At 38.2% G+C, this 21512-nt stretch overlaps 1 protein-coding gene across 2 annotated transcripts in view; it reads right to left on the bottom strand.

Moving 5' to 3' along the window:
• Window positions 1–20547: 20547 nt before the first annotated feature.
• The window catches only part of SH3RF1 (SH3 domain containing ring finger 1), an 87491-nt gene continuing 86526 nt past the window's right edge, over window positions 20548–21512 (bottom strand). For both annotated transcript variants that reach the window (XM_050896007.1, XM_050896009.1), the window contains exon 12: window positions 20548–21009. In XM_050896007.1, the coding sequence (XP_050751964.1) occupies window positions 20841–21009 (169 nt within the window). In that variant the 3' untranslated portion in view covers window positions 20548–20840. The remainder of the gene's footprint in view (window positions 21010–21512) is intronic.

The raw sequence follows: 21512 nt of genomic DNA, 5'->3' as shown, positions 1-21512 counted from the left end.
CTGCTTTCATTTCACACTTTCCGGTTTTAAACTACATTTTACATCTAGGCATCCAGACAACATCTGTCTTAGCCGCTTGTACTACGCTTCGTGCCTAGCCCCAGTACTTGTCGCCGGAATTTATATGGGGGCACGAAGCAGCTGCCTCACTCTGAACTGGAGCTCTCTGTCCTGTCCTTGTTTCCCCCTTCACATACAAAAAGGTGTTTCATACGTCGACACGTACAAGCAGATGAATAAGGATTTTCTCTCTTTCATTTTCACATTTCCTTGCCCCAAAATCCCTAGGATCTTGTGTGAGGCATCACTATACCAGGAGAGTTAAATCAGAAACACTTAAAGGTAGATAAACCCAAAATACAGAAACACCTGTGAAAGTTCCTGTTTAGTAACCAAAATAAGCTTCATGATATGCAATTAAACTCATATAAAAAACTACTATGTTTTAACAGTAATGCTGTTAACATTTATGGCTCATGATATGCAGGAGGGGTTTCTGTGGACTCTTAAGTCACACACACTGAGTAAATTTTTTCACCTGAGAAATAAGAATAAAACCAATCACAATTGTGTACAAGAGTACACTTCTGAAATGTTTTTGAGAAAAATTATTATTAAAAGGTTCCACAAAGTAACAAGTGTCAAAATCACACTGGAGTTGCTATGAGCTCAGTGGGAGCGTAACTTTGTACAGTTCTTGCTTTTGACTTGAAGGCTGTTATTCAGGATTTCAGATTATAAATGTTTCCAGGGGAGCTGTAGAGAGTTTAATAACATTACCTGTATTCATGTAGGATTCTTTTCCCATGGATCATTCTTTACATGTAGAAGGAAAAGCAGATGTAGGCATTGCTAAACAGATGAACATCTGTAAGAAAAAAAATCTTCAAGAAAAGCTGTTATGCAAAATTAGTTTCTTTTAGCAAGTATATCTATATTGCAAGCTGGTCCTGTTTTCAAGAGTCAATAAGATTTTGTGATCCAATGACATTTCAGAATATGCCATATTCTGAAAAGTCAGAGGTCCCAGTGATGAATAAGAAAAGGCATAGAGAGCTGAGACTGTGAGGCAGAATAGTCTGTGACCGAGACTTTTGGTCTCTAGCATAACTAAGAATCAGAATTCACAGGGGAAAATGACGGCTTTTTCTTCAAGTGATACATATAAGCAAAGTAACACAGGAGAAAAAAATTGTCCTTAGTGATATGGCATGTTTTCTGAAGATGTGTATACTACAGAGAGAACAACTATGAGCACCGTATTCTATGAGGACAGCAGCAGACAGATTTTATGTGAAAATTATATTAGTAATTATGACTTTAACCTATTTGTGACCTGTGTCCTCATCCAGAGAGCTGACCCATCCTTGTAAGAAAGTTAAAGAAAAGCTGATCTTTGCTGTACTGTTAGGACTTTGCTGACACAGAGTAAGCACGAGTTTCACTGTATTTTTTTTAAAACTGTGTTATAGTTGACAAAGTAAAATATCCTTTTCAAAAGTTCAGACAAGATTCTGTTCAATTCTTGTTCATTAACTGGGTGTTTAAAACAAGATGTGTGTTCATTCATTGGCCACGGTGACATTAGCCTTTTTCCTCCAGATGCCTGGTTAAATCATGAGATCAGATAGTCTTAAGCAGAGTTCATCTGAGCCAGTTTATTCACACTGATTTCCCATTAAAGCAAGATCAGCTAGTGGAGTCCAAGAGAGAAGTCAGTGTCATACTGAGTACCTCGCCTTTCTGGGGGACAGTAGCTGATACATGAACTTGATCTGATAGACCTGCTCCATCCATCATGTCCAGATCTGTAACAGCTAGTTCAACACTGGCTACTATTATGCCTGGCTTACTACTGATGTGGAATTAGAAGCTAATAATTCTTGTACGGCGCTCTATGTGACCATGTATACACACCTTTGGAACCTGTTCACAGTATACAAAATGATGCAGCTGTCTTTCCTGAAGCCTAATGCATTCAGGCATTAAAACCGCTCTTCCTAGGAGAGTTTTTTATTCTTTTCTTAAACTGTTTCAATCATTCTTCCACACAACTGAGATACTGCTTTCAAGTAAGCATTTCTCTATTAACAGGGGAAGAACACAATATCCTCAAACAGGAAAGGATATTTAATGTATCTAAAAGCATAAAATGCAAATCAAAGCATAACGTCACAAAACAGGGGCCACTAGCTGTTTCTGTAACTGAGGTCCCCTGTATCAACTGTTTCAAATTCCTCTTGGTTTTGGATTTGAGGCTAGATTTACAAAGGAACTTGAGTGCTAATCATTAACCCAACGGTTGGTGCCCAAATCCATGGTCTCTTAAATTTCTGCCAAGAGTCATACATGAAAGAGTCATGCTGCTCAAAGGTCCAGCAGCATTTTCATACTGTTCTCTATACTGCTTGCGAAAGCATACCTACCACATTATATGGGTTTTGTACAAGGCCTGAGAGAAAGCAACTGGGGAACTAGCTGCACGTATGGGTCAGTCCCATTTTAAACAAAAGCCTGCTGGTTGGAGCACTTGGCTAAAAGAAAACCTGATTTCAAATCTTCTGTCTTACTGGAAATGTGGCCACTAACTACAGTTTCTCACAATCGAACAAGGCTGTCATAACCATAAATCTGAAGCGGTTTCAGTTTATAGGAACAACAACAAAAAATTAAGGTGAGCCACAGAGATTTGACACTACCGCCAAGCCACGGAGATTTGACACTACAGCCAGGTGATTACTGTCCAGCGATGCGAGAGCCTGGGGATTAAGCATCCATTGAAATCAACAGTTCATTCAAGAAACTATTTTGCTTTTCAACTGGCATATTAAAAATTACCTCTCTAGGTTAAGCAAGTCTGATGATGAGGGCGTGTATCTGCGATACAAGAGTCATGGACTTAGAACAGAATTAATCCAGTGAAGAGTTTTAAGAGATTTCCTTCTTTCCAGGCCAAATGATAACTGGGTGGCAGGTCACACAGTCAATACACTGCTATGCATTTCTTCCTGTAAAAAAAGCGGGTAACTGGTCTAGGTGCCTCTGTCTAGGCGAGCTCTCCTCTAGATCAGAGAGGAACACCATTGTCAGGGCTCCTCATCTTTTTGTACTTTGCCTGGGCAGCTCAGCACTGAGATTGCCGACTCTTTCTGTTCCTGTCAAGCCTAAAGCACCCCTTTCTTCAGATGTGCACTTGTGATTTGCATTGGGGAAAATCAGGCCTAGTTACTAATTATATACACACACACACACACACACAATATATAAATTATATAACTAACAAGTTATACGTTGCAATTCTCAAATCTCTTTGATATGGCCTCAGCCTTCTAGGCAAGTGATACAAAGCCTGAGATGAACTGCTGAGGAAAAAACCAGCCACATAGTTGTATGACAGAAAAACACTCCCCTCTCCTCCCGTATTTTGCAAGTTGGCAAACTTTTCCCAACCACACCAGTTCAGATAGTTAAGTGGCCAAATTACCATACTTTTGCTCTTCAGTGATCTTTTTTTTATGACGCTGCAGTCTGTTTTGTTTTTCTAGACTATCCAAAATCTCTGCAATATTTGTTCTTGTGTTGTAAGAGTGAACTTTTACCATGCCAACATGAAGTGTTTTTGTACAATTTAGATGTACTTTTTCAACAAATATGTGGGCAAACTTTTTCTTCTTAAGAAACTTATTCCGGTACCCCTGTGAGAAGTCTCTCCTCTAAAAAAAAAAAAACCCAAAACAACAAAACAAAGCTATCAGAGGCTTTGGCAAATTACCTAATGTTTTCATATGCTCCTGGCTAAACAGGTTTCCCCAGTATGACTAGTATTATTTCACACTTCTGCGTGAGGCCCATGTTTAAGTTAGCACAGTCACTGAATTGCTGCTGCTTCTAGTGAGAAGTCAGGCGCACCACGGAGGCAACGGAGAGAAGCTTGTATTATTGCTGCTTAATCTGTTGCTAAAATCGAACGCTTCACTTCCAGTACTGCCATGCAGCACCTTACACATTAAAAGAAAACAACCCCACCATCATCCACCCCTGTAAAAGTATCTTCAAGAAACATTTGTCGCACATTCAGCCTCTGTCCACAACTCCGGTCGGATCGCAGCCACTGGCCACTCCTACCGTATCAGCAGACTTTGGACCAAAGAGATAGAAACTAGGATCTCAGCATCTCTCGAAATCTCTTGCTTCCCTCCATACGTCTGACTCCTCATTTAAGGACTGCACTGCCACAGAGTGTGTCAGTGTTTAGCTCTTAAGCCCCAAGCCAGCGAGGACTGGGAACAAGGAGGAAATAAACAGCTCAGCCATCCAGGGAGTAAATTCACCACTTTCTGTACAGCACCTCTTCGACAGACAGCTTTGCAAAATGCAGAGAGCATCACACAGAGCAGTCAGCATCTCCCACCAAGGTAATTTGGAAAACAAGCAAAACTGACACCACCACAGAAGGACATGTCTCACTCCCAGCAGTCTCCACTGACCATTTTGTATAGAAAGGATATTTTTTGTGTATTGCATATTTGGTAAGCGCTAAGAATATCCACTAGTAGTCTGGTACAATAACATCCAAGAGTTTTGCAGAAGTGTTTGAATACTCATGACTGAATAACTCTCCTCCTGTTCTCTTAGAGGCAATTTATTTTTATCTAATATACTCAACAGAGAAAATAAGTAGTCTCAGGAACAGCACTTAAAAATAGCTAAATGCCATTCATAAAAGTCCACTCAAGACCTTGCATAATTTGTTTTTATTTCATGTATCAACGCAGTCTTAACTTTCCCATTCTGCCTTTCATACTCATACCTACTCCCATTCACCACATATTTATATAAGCTGCAAAGTAAGATCCATGCCCAATCATTTCAAGAATTAATTTATCCTGTGAAAATCTGTTTAGCTATTACTGCAATTGCTGGTGGAAAAAAAAAGAGTACTTTTGAGAAGTATTCATCAGCAAAGGTAACTGGGTTTTAGCTCCTACATACAGAAAACTGCTCGCAGCATTAAGACTAACAGAAAAAAGTTCTAAACAGCCAAAATTTCCTTCATGTTATGATGGAACAAGTGTCAAGGTTTTCCTGCCCTAATACATCACTAATCAGAGTCTCAAGTTTTGAATCTCCACAAATGGTATGGACAAGTCAGAATTGTTGCCCACTTTGGTCCTGTGATGCAGTCTTCTGAAAATTTACTGCATCTACTCATATTTACATTTAGTACACTGTATGTACTGTTTCTTAAAGTTTGCTTTGTTGGGGAAAGGGAATAAAGCGGGATGTTGAGAGAAGAGGACAAGGAGAAGGGGGCAAAGTCAGAAAGAAGGGCAGGGGAGAATAAAGATGGAAAGATTCTACCTAATGATTTGGACTGAACTCATTAGGGTAAGAAAAGTCAGCTAAAGGCCTATACTGCAGGAACAGTAAAACATAGTTAATAAGCAACATGAGTTGGTCCTTCACCTCCCTTCTCATGAGAAGCTCTAAGAACTTACACAAGCAAAGTCTTTGTTTTATAAACACAGTAATTAACCCCCAGGAAATAGCAGACCTGAGACACATGAAAGTGAAATACTTCCATGATTCCTCCTAATATCGACTTTGAAATTCCTAACATTTATGAAAAGGAAGAGACCAAAAGCTGTTTGAAGCAGGAAACTGAAGGCATATCCACAAGCAGTAAACCATTTTTACAGCCTCACCTATTTTAGCATATGTTCATTATGTGACCATGAATATGTTTTCAAGGTTAGCCCTAATGAGGCACAAATTTACTGAGTACAGGAATACCAACTTAATGTAGCACATCTACTTACTGACAGAAAGCAGCAAGTCAAGGGACCGTGCAGTCATCCCCCCATAATTGCAAATAGCTGTGATCCTAAACATAGAGACTTAACACTGGCAAAACTTCAGCTGATGATTTGCCAGCAATGACTGTTGAACACAGTCCATAATAAATGGCAACTGTGATAGTGACAGTGACAATCACTCATATCTCATAGACTGCTCACCTCCTTTATCTTCCCCAGTATTATAGGAAATGTCAAAAAGAATATTCTTTACAGCTGTTACCCATTTTGTAGCCTGAAACACATACAGTAATACTTGGAGAGCTTTCAAGGAACTCAATTCCCAACATTCAATTTTCTCTATCAGATTGTCCTAAATAAATCTAGTTTCATATCGCATCTCCTCGCAGAAATACTTTGCTGTCATTTCGTCCTACTCATGTACTTAACTGAGAAGCTGAAGACTTCATCTCCTTGTGACATACAGAAGCCCTTACTGTTGTATGTCCTTCCAATATAGTAAATCATAATAATGCCCAATCAGCTGGCTTAATGAGGTAGGAATTAGGTTATTAAAGGTGAGAAGAGGTATTTTTAGATGATTGCTTACACCATTTTTTATCTATGACAGTGAATAATTCCTTCAAAAATTATCAGAAGCAATTAGCATCCTTGGAAAGAATTAACTATTGCTCACGCCAGACTCTGTCAGATCAAGTAATGTTTGATTATATAAAATGCATACCTTATTTCAACAGTTTTATTTTTTAATCATCCCTCATAGGTTTTGATTTTCAAGAGCAGAGTTTATGATGAGATTCTACTAGAAGTCAAACATTTTTCTAGCTCCCCATAAGAGGTCTGGTAAGCACTCCTGCCTGACCACACACAGTTAACAGTGGGGCTTACAGAAACCCAGGATGGCACAAGCTACTTGTCTCTAAACTCCGGAAGGGAATTTTGTTACGAATCCTATATATTTACTTTATAAAAAAGACAATTAAATATTTACCACAAAGGGGGAAAGCAAGAGCAATTTAGAAGATCAGTCTAGAAGGTGTATATTTTACCACACTATGACTATATTGGCTATGAAAATGCAAAAGTGATAAACAACTCTCCTGATTCAAAGCCATGTAATGCAGGTTGATACAGCTATAGGGTGCTACAGGAGCCTGTTTTGAGCTTCTTTTTTCCAGAACAGGAAAAATTCACATATATATTTTAAGTACACTTTTTTGGTTTTATCCTCACTTGCCTAAATCTTCTCTATAAGGTTATGTACCATTTCTATACTGAACATAGAGAATATACTGCATGCTGCACATTGCAGCAGTAGATTAACCCCAGCCTGCTGTGGACAAGCTCCCCTTTCTGTCAGAGTTCAGCCTCTCTTTATCCAGTTTCTACACATCATGTTCTTTTTTCTTAACAAAAGAAACACTCTCTTCCTCTCCCCATCCAAGCTCTTTCAACAGATGCAAAACTCATGTATCATTGCTTGAGCAGGGTCCCTTTTTTGGGGGGGGAACTATACATTTGCCAAAAATATCAGTTCTGAGGAGCACTGAAAATTACACAGAAAAAAATAATGAATAAAACATAGGAATGAAGTACATTTGTCCATGTTTGAAATTTTTTTAAAGAAAAGCTAGAGGTTAACTGAGTTATTTAACTGAAACACTGAATATTCGGAGAAGATTCAAGCTAGTATTTCCCTCCCAATTTTCACAGTTCAGCTACTAAACCAGAGAAGATCCCTAAGTGCAGACCAAGCATTAATCAAAGACCTTGCTATTTTCCCAAAACCAGATAGCTGGCTTTTCCTCCCAGCTGAGTCTTTGCATCAAGAGGTTCATCAGGCTTGACTTTTTAAGCTGTACCTGCAGCTCCAACCAATCTTAACTAGAATAGTAGAGTCCATTGCTTTTATGTCCTTTCCTTTTTCTACACGGTTATTCCCTTCATGTTCTTCTCTCTTCCTAGTAGACAAAAGGAGAAAGAATGCTTCTCGCTTTCCATCTTACAGGAAAAAGAAAGAGTCATCTTTATTGTCTCCAGCCATAGCCTTTTCCATAATATTGCCCACAGACTGAAGATTTTCAAGCAAAATTGCCTGAATCTGGACTTCAGTGACTATCATTGCATAATACCACACTGCATCATGCATTTCCACTCAGATCATAATTATTTTAGGCAACCTATACAAGTGGGTAACATTTCTGCAGTGTGTACAATGTTTACATAGCAGAATTCATTTCTGTTTACTTCATCGAATCATTGTTGAATTTGAGGATGCCTTTCATAAACAATTATTCTGCTCTAATAGTAACAAGTAACACATTTGCTTTACAGACACCTCAGTGAAGCACTCCTGTCAACATGAATTGTCTGTCATGTGCTTTAAAATGTTTTGAAAAAAATATGGTATGCCATCTGGCTCCCAAACGCTCATTAAATCCATTGGAATATGAGTGTTTAAGGAAGCTAAAATCACATGATGCCCACCACTTAAAAAAAAAAAAGAATGAATGTATTTATAGATGATGCAAACAAGAAAAAAAGGAAGTGGGTTTTTTTGTAATTTAATTTCCTACAACTAAGAACATGCCAGCCATTTCAGAGAATAAAGACAGATGACAGCTCCTGTTCCCAGGAGTTTATGATCCAAGTTTATTTTCCGAGTGACATGAAGAAGGGAAAAAAATCTAGCAGGGGAATGGGATGCTAAAGCCATAGACTATTTAGATTTCTCATGGGAAGGATGTCTCTATGAACTGAGATTCAGAGGGCATGCTCCAAGTTTAAGACTTGCCAAGTCACTTAGTTTTTCCCCTCCAAATGTCAGTTCTCCCATCTTTAATTGAGGCTAATGGCTGTCAACTTCCCATATTGACACAGCCCTAGGGAAAGATCTCCTACTGTATAGTTACTGTCTTTTTCTGCGGAAGCACTTTTAGGACTTAATGTAGAAAGAGGACTGCACCTGCAAAAACTGAATTACCAGATGCAGGCCTTAAACCCCATTTGGAAAGGCATCTGCTTTTATTAGGGGAGTCGCTCAATTAATTTTTCATCGGAAGCTGTCCTGGTTTCGGCTGGGACAGAGTTAACTCTCTTCTTAAAAATAAATAGATTAGGGAACGTTGGGAGAGTTTCCAAAAAACCCCGAGTGTTTAATTTAAAAAAAACAGGTGTGACATTAACTCTGTATTTCCTGTAACTTTTCAAATAAGATTTATCCTATTTACTAAAAACTGCTAGACTTTCATTTGCTGGAATAAATAAGTGCTTTACAAAAACAGAGTTTTTTTGTGGTAATGTGCATTTAGATTAAAAAGCTGTTAAATATATGTAAATAAACAATGTGATAAATACATGTTAAGCAATTCCACTTACGACACATTGGTCCATTGCCTGATGACAACGATGCAAGAGAAAAGAACAAGCTGCAATCCTGCAGAAAATAGCCCAGGGAGTAAAGGGAAGGAGAACAACAGATAACCAAACAGGATAAGAGGAAAAAAACCAGTAAGGCCTCATCCAGTAGACAGCAGAACACCATCTCCTAAATAACATGTGGATTAACAGTGGGTAAGTTTTCTCCATTGTAAGAACCAGCTAACATTGTGCCAACTGACCTTATCCAGCCTCTCTGCGTTTTCTCAACTCAATGCATAGCTATTTTTAGCAGCAGAACTCTGCAAAATGTTTTACAACCCATTTTGGCTGTAATGCTGCATCCAGTTGCAACATCCTTCATAGCTTTCACTAATCTAGGCTTGCTGTTTTGTGAAGCGTTTGAGGAAAAAAAATACACTGGGAAATAAATAAGGCACTGAACTCCACTATTTGGCTGTAAATGGAAGCCTTTGCTCTAAGACTTCTGTACCTGCCACACGCAGAAATTACGATGGCAAAGACAAGTCCATCAATGAAGGGGGGAGGCTGTAAACAAATACACTCGCTGCCACACTGTTGTGTTTTGCCATCTGGAACTTTACAACACAGCAGGTTTCAAAACAAGATTCTTGTGAGTTAATAAATCTGTTATGCTGACAAGAGGGTCATTCTGTTTTTGATAAGACAGACTGCTCCCTGAGGGATGAGAAAACCCACGTATGTGGAATTAGTGTGCACTGTCTGTGCTGGCAAATTTATGTGAATGCGAGACAAGCCATTGCTGGGTAGCAGTTCCTAATGAGCCTCCCTTGGCATGTGCAGGGCAGCCATGCAGAGATTCATTTGATGATAAAATGGATATGCTATAAAGGGCAGGATGCAGTAGGTATTCCACTCATGGTAACTCAAAAAGCAGCACACATTTGAAGATCTTTATACCAGCTGAGGAATCACAGCTGTCACTAATACTAACCATTTCTGTATATTTTATCAGCCTCACAAGTAAATTAGTAGTTCATTTCTTCTGTCAAAAGTAAAAAACATACAGGACAGCATGCTACCTAATGGTATCAGCATTCCAAGTATTTCCAGACTTGGGAGGGTTACACTTGTGTGTAAATGAAAAATGCAAAACAAAGCCCAGTTCTACTATCTGACTAAAGCTCTCTCACAGTAACATTGCTGTTTGCATCTCATGCCTCTAAAATATAATTGTTTCATAAGTAAGAATTTTCTGGGTTTATCTGTAACGTATATATGCATTATGCAAAGCACACACAAGCTGATAGAAGAATTTCTAGGTAAAACAAAGATATCATCAGCCTGGATCACAGCTCCATCTATAGCTCTGTTTTCTATAATAAAATCCATTTATTCTGGTACAGCATGTTTCAGTTCTTTCAGAAGAACACCCACATTAACACACAAATGGCAACTACAGCCATACAAATACTAATGGCATAGTATTCATCCATGTATCTTCCTTTGGAGGACAAAGCGTTGTAATGCTACAGGTCCTAATTTATTTTTACAGCACCATTTGAAAGGCACGTCTTTTCTGCAGACATTAACAAACACAGGTTACACATTTGCCTTAATTTTCATACCTTTACCACATCCTGTCACCATAAATCTTTTAGTTAGTAGCGTGCAGCCATTCAATTCCTAGGCACAGTAATTTTGTCAGATTATTGCAGTCCTTCCTGCTGCTGATATCTAGCATTGGCACTAGTACCAGTCCCAGAACTGGTGCTCCCCCCTCACTGATACACTTCCAGTTCTAGTTTGCCTGTAAGGTGAGGAATCAGAGTTATCTCACTCTTTCCTTTCCCCAAAGTGAATGCTTTCCTTTTTAAAAAGAGCAAAGAAAGGAAGAAAGAAAAGCATATGCACTAGTGTCACACCCTTCAAACCTTTGGACCTATTCCCTGAAGTAAGGAGCTTCTCACATCTGTTTTAGAAAAAGACCTCCCTTTCCCGCCTCCCACTTTTGAACATTCATTGTTCAAATTCTCAGCACAGATAACATTCAACTTACTTTTCCTTCACATCTTGGGTAAGTAGTTCTACCAGGTACCACAGATGTCGCCTTCCTGCCACCAAAACCAAACCTATGCTCCTACACTACAGATGTCTGATCCAACGCCTAGCTTACACCTAGCATTTTATTTCCTTTCCTCAAAGAGAAAGCATTTGCTCTCTTAATTTCTAACTCTGCATCTATAAATTTCTTATCCGAGACTTCAGCAGTTTTCCAGCAGTAGTGAGAGGAGACTCCACACAACTAACGTTGGACATGCATAAGCAGACCAAATTTTTTGTCAGCATTGCCACGATTTCTTGGAACAAGTCTTGATCCATGTGCTGAGCTGCCCGATTACAGCAACTGAAGGCCTTTGCTCTGTACTTGCTTTCAGTGGAGACATGCACTGCTCTCAGTGTCTGTGTCAGCAGACTTGTTTAAGTTGGTGAAGTCTCTGGGATTATTTGCTTAAGCATGGTCCAAGGTATAATTTAAGTCCCTGATTCAGCAAAACTCACAAGCACCTGAAACTCCCACTGAGGTCAGTACAGCTGTAGTGCACACACTAAAGGACTATATCAAATCACAGCCATGGTGACTAATGCACAACGTGGGAGGAAGGGAGAAAGAGTATTCTAGGCCAATTCTGTGAACCATGACCATTAAATCTCAAACTAGAAAACAGAAAATGTTAGCCGAACTCTCCGAAGTGCTGTACTTTCCCCTCATATCTAAGTGTTACAGCACCCAGGAAGTCAATTTCAGGTTTGAAATGTCAATTTACTTTATTTTTGCTGGATTAGAAAAGTATAAATAACTTCTATTTGTAAGTAAGATTGCTTTTTTTTTTCCTAGAACCACGCCACTTTATTTCCAGGATGGTCCAGAGGGAAAAAAAGCTATGATTCAGCAAAACACCTCATCACACATTTAACTTTAAGATCATGTTTAAATCCATTCCTGTTCTGTAAAGTCCTTAACAACATTTTTTCGTTCACTTTTTTGTTTAGTAAGAGTCCAATGCACTTAATCCTTTGAAGGCCTAGGAGGTTAAGTGGTGCATGTGAGAAAGACAGAGAGGGAGGTGGTTGAGCATAACATCAGGCTACATTATAATTAGCCACTAGACATGCTAGTTCTAGCTATAAAAAAGTAATTTAAAGTTATAAGCAAGACATTACATTCATGCCTTAGGGACCTCTTTTATATTTGGAATCACTACTTCAGCATCTAATATCTCTTCCAAAAGCATTCTATTGTGTTACTAAATATAGCAGGAAGATAACATAAGCCAGCTATAAGCTATTGTAAATTTGTCAAAAGTGCTTTTAGTTATAAGAACATGGGCTTTCTATTTGTCTTTTCCAATGCCAGACACAAATAAGCTTTTAATAAAAAACATTAACCAGAAGTTGACGAGAATCTTGTATTTGCCCCTGAAAAAAACACTATTTCCTTAAAAATGTTACTTTTGACAGGATTGTAATAATCATGCAGACAGATCTTCACACACACACACAAACAACTAGAAAGAGTTCCAACCTCTGCTAGCATTACCTGATGATAAAGTCCAAAAAGCTCAAAAGTACAGGTTTGCCAATTTTTCTCCAAACTAGCTCCTGTACTTGACAGCAGATACTTCTTTTACGGGTGGATTTAGCCATTACTCAGTAAAAACAGGGCTGTAGGCTAATTAAATCACAGCAGCGTGAGTAGTACGCTCTATTACTGTCAGCTATGAGAGTGGGATACTTCACAGTCAAAACCAAACCTGTTACACAGATCGGCAAAAGTACTAAGAGAGCAGACGGAAAAATTCCCACATCATCTCGTTCATCAGTAACAGGCTTATGCGGAGGCCACACAACAAAGGTTTGCCAACGTAAATATATTACAGTGCAAAGACAGACGCATCCTACTGATTGATCCTTTTCCACCAGCGTGACCTCTGAAGAGATGTGACTGCTCTGGGAGCAGACAGCTTTCACAGCTTGGTTTAGCTGTCCGAGGCTGTTGTGCAGCTCCGAAAGCCGTTCCTGCCATCAGCGTAGGCTGCTCCTGCACTTGAGGGCTCTGGCAACGTAGCTATCAGCGCAGAGGCCCCACAGACGTGTAACTAGCTAAGTTCTGTCGTGGTCCTCATCTCCCACACATCCAAACACGTGGTCACATCCAGTAACAAACCTCACCGACCTACTGTGGGAGAGGAGCATTAGCATGATTACTAAGGGATAGCTTAGTGTCAAAAAAAGAAATAGCTGTGGTTGGACCAGACAATGTTTCACTCCTCTCTTTAATTACAGGGCTGTTTCTCCTCCCACCCGTTCCCCACTGGCACATTCACTGCTGACATGTCAATCTTTACTAAGAGAACTGCAGCAACTTTCCCAGACTCAGAAACTGATGTTCAAGCCTGGCCGATCCTGTGCTGTGGAGAACGGCTGAGAAATGCTACCCACAGAATTTTATATTTTAGTATTTAATTTTTCTTGGATCATCTGAGTGTTCACTAACACTGCCAAATCAGAGAAACCAAATTACAAGAGCACTGTTATGTTTTGCAGTTATAGCCAAATTTTATCTGCATTTGACACCAGATTAACGTGGATTTCCTTACCAAGGAGTATTCTAGGTAAGAAAAAGAACAAATGAGAAATATTCTCTGCCATTTTCTTGAGCGCAGCTGTAGCAGACCTCCAAACAGCGACATGGTTGTGGCATGCACAACTGGACCGCTAAAAGTTGGTCCTGAACCAGTCTCTGGTTCTTCAGACAGAATTCAAAGGTCATCTCATTCTTGCTCTCTTTCTCCTGGTTACTGGAGACATTCTCAACAGAAACACTCCAGCTTTCTGAGAATTATGCCTAGCAGTCTGTGGCAGAAATCACCAATTCAGTATTAAGGAATACGCATTAGGTGCAAGTAATCAAGAATACTGAATGCCTAGGCAGGATGAGTACCCATTTTGTTAGGAGTTTTAAAACATTTCTCTCTTTGCATGTGTTCTTATTCTCCAGGAAAAGGTTGATCTTTACAAAGCCCAGTATTATTTTATTTTAAAAAGCTATTAAATTTCATCCTTGTAAACAAGCTGTATTGTGTATCAGAGATCTTAAATTATCGAATGCAAAGAATTTCAGTGATATGCAGGGGAAAACAGTTACGTGTGTACTATAAATTTAGGAGTTGGACAGAGGCATACAGTAAACCTTTGATAATGAGCAAAAAATAAGCAGATTTTCCTGATCTGTGTATATTCAGAAGACACACTGAGATTGCCTACCAGAGGAGTGGAGAAAAATTCTTTGAACTGTAAACTTTTTAGAGCTAGCATTCTTCAGCTTCTTGAGAAGTTCAACCAGCTGAAATAAGAAATTTGACCTAGGGCACGTCCCTTGTTGTGGAGAACAAAGTCAATGACCACTTTAAAGTCATTCTGTTGCTGACTCATCTTCTCTCCCAAGTATCCACACAGATATACCATGAGAAAATACGGCAGCAACTAACCACAAAAGATTTTGGAGCTAGCAGCTGTTAGCAAACCAAAGCCTACTCTGCAATTGTGGATCTGAAAATTTATAGGTTTGATTGAAAAGTGAACAAGTCTTCCATGCTTTACAGCGCTGCTGAACGGCATAGTCTTTGATCTAGTGCCTTAGCTGTACCAGTGGGACAAACATTTTTTGAGAAAAGGGTAACGCAGCCCGAATAGCTCTGTATTTTCCAAGTATGAAAATCATCCAGCTCAGTCTCTTTCAGACATATTCATTCCTCTAGGGCAGATGAGATATTTTCTTTCACTATTTAACAGTAGGGGGCATATTCAGTGTATGCCAGCAAAGTTTAATGAAATCAATGAAGTAGCACTGATTTGCAGTAATTGAGAGTCCAACCATGTGTTCTAATGCCAAAGAATCTGGATATTTTAAGGGCTTATATTGCTTTCCTGTCTGGGAAGGGGGGTGGGGGAAATCAAAGTCCATTTGCTTTGTGCAATGGGGTTCCATCTAAGATAGCAGGGACAAGAAAACACCTGTACAGATATTTAAAAATCCTGACATTTTTCTTTCTGCCTTTGTAATTAAAGTGTATTTTTTCTTGCTGTGCTAGCCAAATTTCCACTCTCTACACTCCTGTACAGGCTGTTCCCACCACTCTGAAATCAGAATGTAGCTAGTGTTTGGGCACATCTTGTAAATTGGTTTTGATTTAAATGACTACTAGATGCAAACATCAGAAGGCCTTTGGGTTCTGCATGCCACGTAAACTGAACCATAATATGGGTACTAAAGTTGGCTGCAGAGTGCAGCCGAGTGCTATTCATTTACATGTGCTAAGAGGAATTTTTACAAGCTAGTTGTAACTTTGAATAATTGAAATCTGAGGCTAATGTTACTGTGTTTAAATTGTCTTTACTCCACTGAGTAGGAATGGCAGAGAAGTTAAGAACTGATTTTGCCACTTCTCTTTTCAGCAAAATAATATAGCTGCCAGGAAAGAGTACAGTAGAAGGAATGGATAAATAGTAATTTCTGACATCTACTAATATTATATTCAGTGTAACCGCTATGATTTGATAGGCATGCATGAAGTGCTCATTATGTTACATTTTGAATGGCTTTTGCACATTGCAGATTGGATATAGCGAATTCATTTTTGTTTTGTTCCTTGTATCAGGCTGATTCTGATCAAAGTGCTCTTCAGCTGTAAAAATGGATCAGCTAAATCTCTCACCCACAGAAATCAGTCTCTAGGAGACTTCTCTAGGGGAAGGGTTTAGATGTTCCAGCTGTTGATTGTATTTGGAGGCAGGTCTAATCCATCAGAATCTATTTGCAAATTCATGAAAACCAGTCAGCCTTTACTTTCACAACAAGTTTTACATCGCGTACCTCGCAAGAACAGGAATTGTCAGTTTGGCAAATAATGAAACTGAGGCTCAAAAAGGTGAGACCTCAGGTTTTCAAGAGCAGCTGCTAACTTCAAGGCTCTCAACAAGTTTGTCTCCCAGAAAGTAAGGGCAAGTTGGATGACTCTGTGGAAGGAGAATGCATTGCATCCATACCATTTCCCAAGAGAGCCCTCTAATATTAGTGTCACTGCACAGACTACGTAGAAAGTAGACACTACCCCTGTTTATTAATGCAAACCTGCAACTCCTGTTGTGTTTTTTATTTAACTCAGTACTCAGCGTGATATATATATATTCTCAAAGCACACCCATCATATCAAGCCTTACAGGTAATTCAGGAATACAGATGCCTAGTTTTGGATTTCAGATGTGTTTTGACATGAGAGCAACGATGCAGCTTGGGCCTACCGCAACAGCAGTTGTTCTAGACACAAGCAGCAAACAAATAGAAGCTTAAGAGACTAGGTAAGGACCAAGGGTTGCATTTTCAGCCTTAGGCATCCAAGTTCCTCTTAGGTCCTTTCACAGAGCTGGACTCTGGTAACTGAGGTAAGATCACAAATAAGTTAGCTACGATTCAGGTCCCATATACAGGTCTTCCAAATCCTCTTTCCCATTTTTTCCCCACATTTAATGTCCATGTCCTCACCATCCACCATCACCATTCTCAGCTCTTTTGTTTCTATACACAAATATTTCAAGTATGCCAGCTTATGAATGATTAAGTCATTCAAAGGAATTATGACACTGGTTTTGCTCAAGTCAAACTTCCAATCTGCTTAAGATTTACCATTAACCACTTACCAAAGTGCAGGGAAAGAGCACCTGAGAAGGATTTGAGAAGTATACACATTGCAGACTCATGATAAGAATCCAAAGACGACGGGTGCATTGGCATGTCCTACAGAAACCAGTGGCACTGCTATTTATTGTGCACATATATGAAAGACTACACCGTAGGAGTTTTAGTAATGCCAGGCACAAATCTTTTTAACTAGACAAGTGGATTCTTGTGTTTCATTAAAGTCAATATACACCTTTAAACACATTTGCTTAAAGCTACTGGAAAGAATAAGCCAGTTAAAACATTTTGCCAGCCCTGTGAAAAACGCCAGAATGCTCAGAAGCCATGTTTTTAAGCCTATGCAAAACTATCATAATTGTCATTATTGCTATAAGGCAGAGGTAATGAAGTGAAGGTGAACAGGATTTCAGGCACCTTTGGCAAGCCAAATGTTAAACACATATTCAAATTACTCAATAATTACAATACCAAAAAAACCCCAACCCAAAAAATAGTCTTACTTCTGCTGCACAGCCATGACGTTTGTGTGCACTTTTCTCCTCTGGATGCACTGATAACAGATCACAATTCTGAAAAACAAATAAAACTGCTTTTCTGTATTCTCTATTCTGCATTTCTACAAATCACGTTGCCTCCCCCCCTTAATTAAGGAAAGTTAGACTAGATGCTCCTTCTTTAGAGAGAGGACTTAATGCTGCATCACTCACTGCTAGCAGAATCTAGGTCCTGGTCAGTCTTAACTAACACGGAGTCTATCGCAGTAGCTGAAACGTTTACAGAGTCTAAACATTTTTGCAAACACTTTTAGGATTAACTTTCTACCATTTTCCCAGCAGCCACACGTATATAGTAGACACATAACTGCATTCAAATCAAGAACATCTCCCAGTTAGGCAGTTACTGTCTGACTGCTGTGCACAGCAAACTTCTTCAGGGCACACGACTCTCCTACCACCAAATGCTTTTGCCCCAGTGAAAGTTCGGGTAGATGCTTCACCCTCAGGGCTGGGGACTATCTCTCAATATACACCCAGCAGATCCACCACGCTAGACACTTCTTCCTCTAGGGAAAGCACTTTATAACTATTATGCACCTGATACGCTGTTGACAAGACCAAACTAGTCAGTCATGATCAGACTGAGATGGAAGTTACCTACGTCTGCTGAAGTTACTTGCAGAAATAAGGAGACGGAAAAGATCAGCCAGATCCTCAGTTCTCTCTACAATTTTTGCATTATATTCATCATTCCAAACTTCTAACATTATGGAATCTGAAGACTTTTTCTCTATGAGCAGAAATATCCTCCTATGAATTCTGAAATTAAGTTCTGGTAATTTTATTGTCAAATTCTTTACAAGTAATTTATGTTTAATGTTTGCATACACATTTTGATATAGCTGTTTGCTAAGAAAATATTTATTAGGATTCGAAGTTTAACATAGTAAATCAAACACTTAACATTCACTGGACTTCAAACATAGATATAAAATACCTTACAAAATTTTTTATGGAATTACACAAAGCAAATGCACAGGGTTTGTCTGTTTCTACACTGAATTAATCCCAAGCCAAAACCAAAAAATAACCCCTAATAGATCACAAAAAAGGCATGATAAACTGCATTTTTGTCATTGTTGCACTGCTATGTAATAAGCCCTTTTTACAAACATTTACTTAATGTTAAAAAAAAAAAAATCAATTAAAAATGTATTCCATCTAAAAGAACTATTGGATTAACAGCTGATTTTTAACTGACCTTACACCATGAAATTCTATTAATAGAGGTACCTTAGTCACTTAGTTTAAAATATGGAGAGTAGAGATAGAAAAAAATTAACCTTTAGTAGTCTTTAATATAAAATGCACTAAATTTTCCAAAATAAGAATATTATGACACACTAGTGCCAATTTATGCTGACAAAAGCTGGTATCAGCTTCTTTCTAACTAAAATTCATTTCACAAAACCTTTATATATTACATGAATATTCAAGTAAACTATTTAAAAATATTAAAAATGCAAAAACTGAATTATACAGTGTTTCAGAGAGATGGTTAATTTGGGAATGCTGTCATGTCCAACTATATATATTTATAGATATATTTTTTCTTATTTTTAAGACCATCACGACACTACCTGATATTGCAAGAAATCCTTGTCATTAACATTTGATATTTTTCAACGTATAACTTAAAAAAAAATTATAAGGATTTAACACATCACTGTGTACTTTTTCATCACTGTTTCTGTGTACTGTGCGACACTGAATCACACTACTGGCTTCCCTTTGTAAAGTGCTGAGTAACAGCCAAATTACATCAGATTTAACTGGAGATGACGGTGCTCAGTGTCTTGCAAAAAATCACCATTAAACTGCTATAATCAAACAATAAAATAAAAAAAAACCCCAAGTTCAGCTGAGTAGCGTGTGTGTTCACCAGTGTCAAATCTCTAACAAAACCCTGAAAGACTAACAACACTTTTCTTGCAGGCTGTATTCTTTATATCCATCAGCTGCAAGGACATGAAAATATTTTATTAATGATTCAAACACTGGACACCTTCTCTGGTTGAAGGTGAGTTGCTCACTAGTTTTGGTCAAGTGGCTTTTGGGAAACTTTCAGAGCAAAATAACCCAGCAACAGGAAACTGGAATGGAAAATGCCAACCATGCACAGTTATATTACTGTAAGAATTGAGTAACACATGCAAGACAAAGAAAAGGTCAGAACATACCAAAGTAGCAATGGTTAAGAAGTTAGTAAAGTTTTCACAGTGTTTCATACAGCCTTTTACTTTAACACAAGTGCATCACTTACCACCACTATTGCTCAGACATTTTAAAACATCTCTTGGCCATGCAGATCAATTTGAGAAGAAAACAGCAAATTACACTTCTTAGGCATTTTTAGACATTAAGTACAACTTATAATTTTATTTTTATATTCAGTCTTATCAAACAGATGTTTTCAAGATATAATCATTCTAAGTGTTGGGCTTTAACATTCCTTCCAATTTTGTTGGATCCTGAGCGCTAAATGCCCAAAGAACTGGCCAAATATACAAAGCTAAGCTTTGTTCAAATAGCCAAGTTATTACATAAACAGAAGGTATAGGGAATTTCTTATTAGCAATCTAAATTTCTTCCTTCCTAACCTTGAGATGATCCTAACCTTGAGATGGTTGAATTTTATTCAGTTGTTCACATACATCTTTGCCTCCTGGAAACATTACTCTACTTGGGTGATTTATGAAGAAGTAGAACTAGACTCAAGAACACCACTGACTTTTTTTTTTCTCTGTCCAAAGAACAAAATACACATTTTTTCCCCACTTGGCAAATTCTATTTGACGCCACATCACCACCACTCAACATTAACTCATAAAACAGACTTACTCCACTGTCAGACACAGCAGGGGAAAAATGTCCAGAGGATAAACGGGAGGCTCTTTATCAGATATAATTGCTTGCTCATAAGGAGAGAATCCAGCTTCCCCTTAGTTATTCTTTCATAAATTAATAATTTGTTAAAATCATAGTCACAAGAATTTTAGCTATTACACAAAATTCAAGTTTAAAAAAACAAGAATAAATTAGTTACAGCCTTGTAAACAATTGTTCATTTATGTAACATAATTGGGGGAAAAAAAAGTTCCTCTATATAATAAATCAGACAGTACAAGGCACACATCACACTTAAGAATCCAAAGTGATAAAACCAGCAGATGCCTTCATCTTCTTTGTTCGCTGGTGTAATTGTGCTATAGACACTGTAAAAATATGTAGATTTTTGTTTACATTACAGTCATTTGAAAATATTTCATGACTGTGCTTTTTCTGGTAAAATATTTGTGCTATTTTACAGTACAGTATGATTTGAAGCTCTTGGAATGAATCTTCTCAAATGTTCTCTACAAAGCTGCCGGGGAAAAGGCCAGTTTTTCCATTTCGTTGCAGAGTGCCTTTGAACCAGCCATCTTCACGTTTTTTGTGTACAAAAACAATGTCACCTTCCTTAAGTTCAAGTTCTGCTTCACTCTGAGGAGGATAGGATACCACAACCCTGTACCTGTGTAATTAGAAAAAAACACCTTCGTTTAGGTTCTTTTTTTTTTTTTTAAACCAATGCTTTTAAAAATATTCCTGTGCATGTTAAGACTTACGAAAACAGGAAACTGCCTAAAACTGTTTGCTGAGTGCATAACAACTTAAAAGTTAAGTACATCTGGAACAGAAAATAACAATAGCAACGTAATGAATTTAAGTCAAATGTATGCATCTCCTTATCAAGGGTTTTTCACCAAGATTCCTGTAAAAATACATACAATGGTTAAATAACAGGAGAAAGTTGTAAACATATTTTTGGATATAAATTTGCAGACTCTTCCAGTCAGCGAGACTCAGCAATAATCAAAGCATTCACAGCAGTAACTGGGCATAATTTTACAACTGTATGTTTAATATATTATCCCAGTGAAGGCTCTTAAGGAAAGGCACAGAACAAAAAGAAGCAACCAACAAAACCTATTAATTTGCATAGTTGTTTTAAATTATTTTCATTTATCTTAGCAA

Source organism: Gymnogyps californianus, chromosome 4, assembly GCF_018139145.2.
Source record: "Gymnogyps californianus isolate 813 chromosome 4, ASM1813914v2, whole genome shotgun sequence".
NCBI classification, from domain to species: Eukaryota; Metazoa; Chordata; class Aves; order Accipitriformes; family Cathartidae; genus Gymnogyps; species Gymnogyps californianus.
This window is presented reverse-complemented; position numbering and strand designations above follow the sequence as displayed.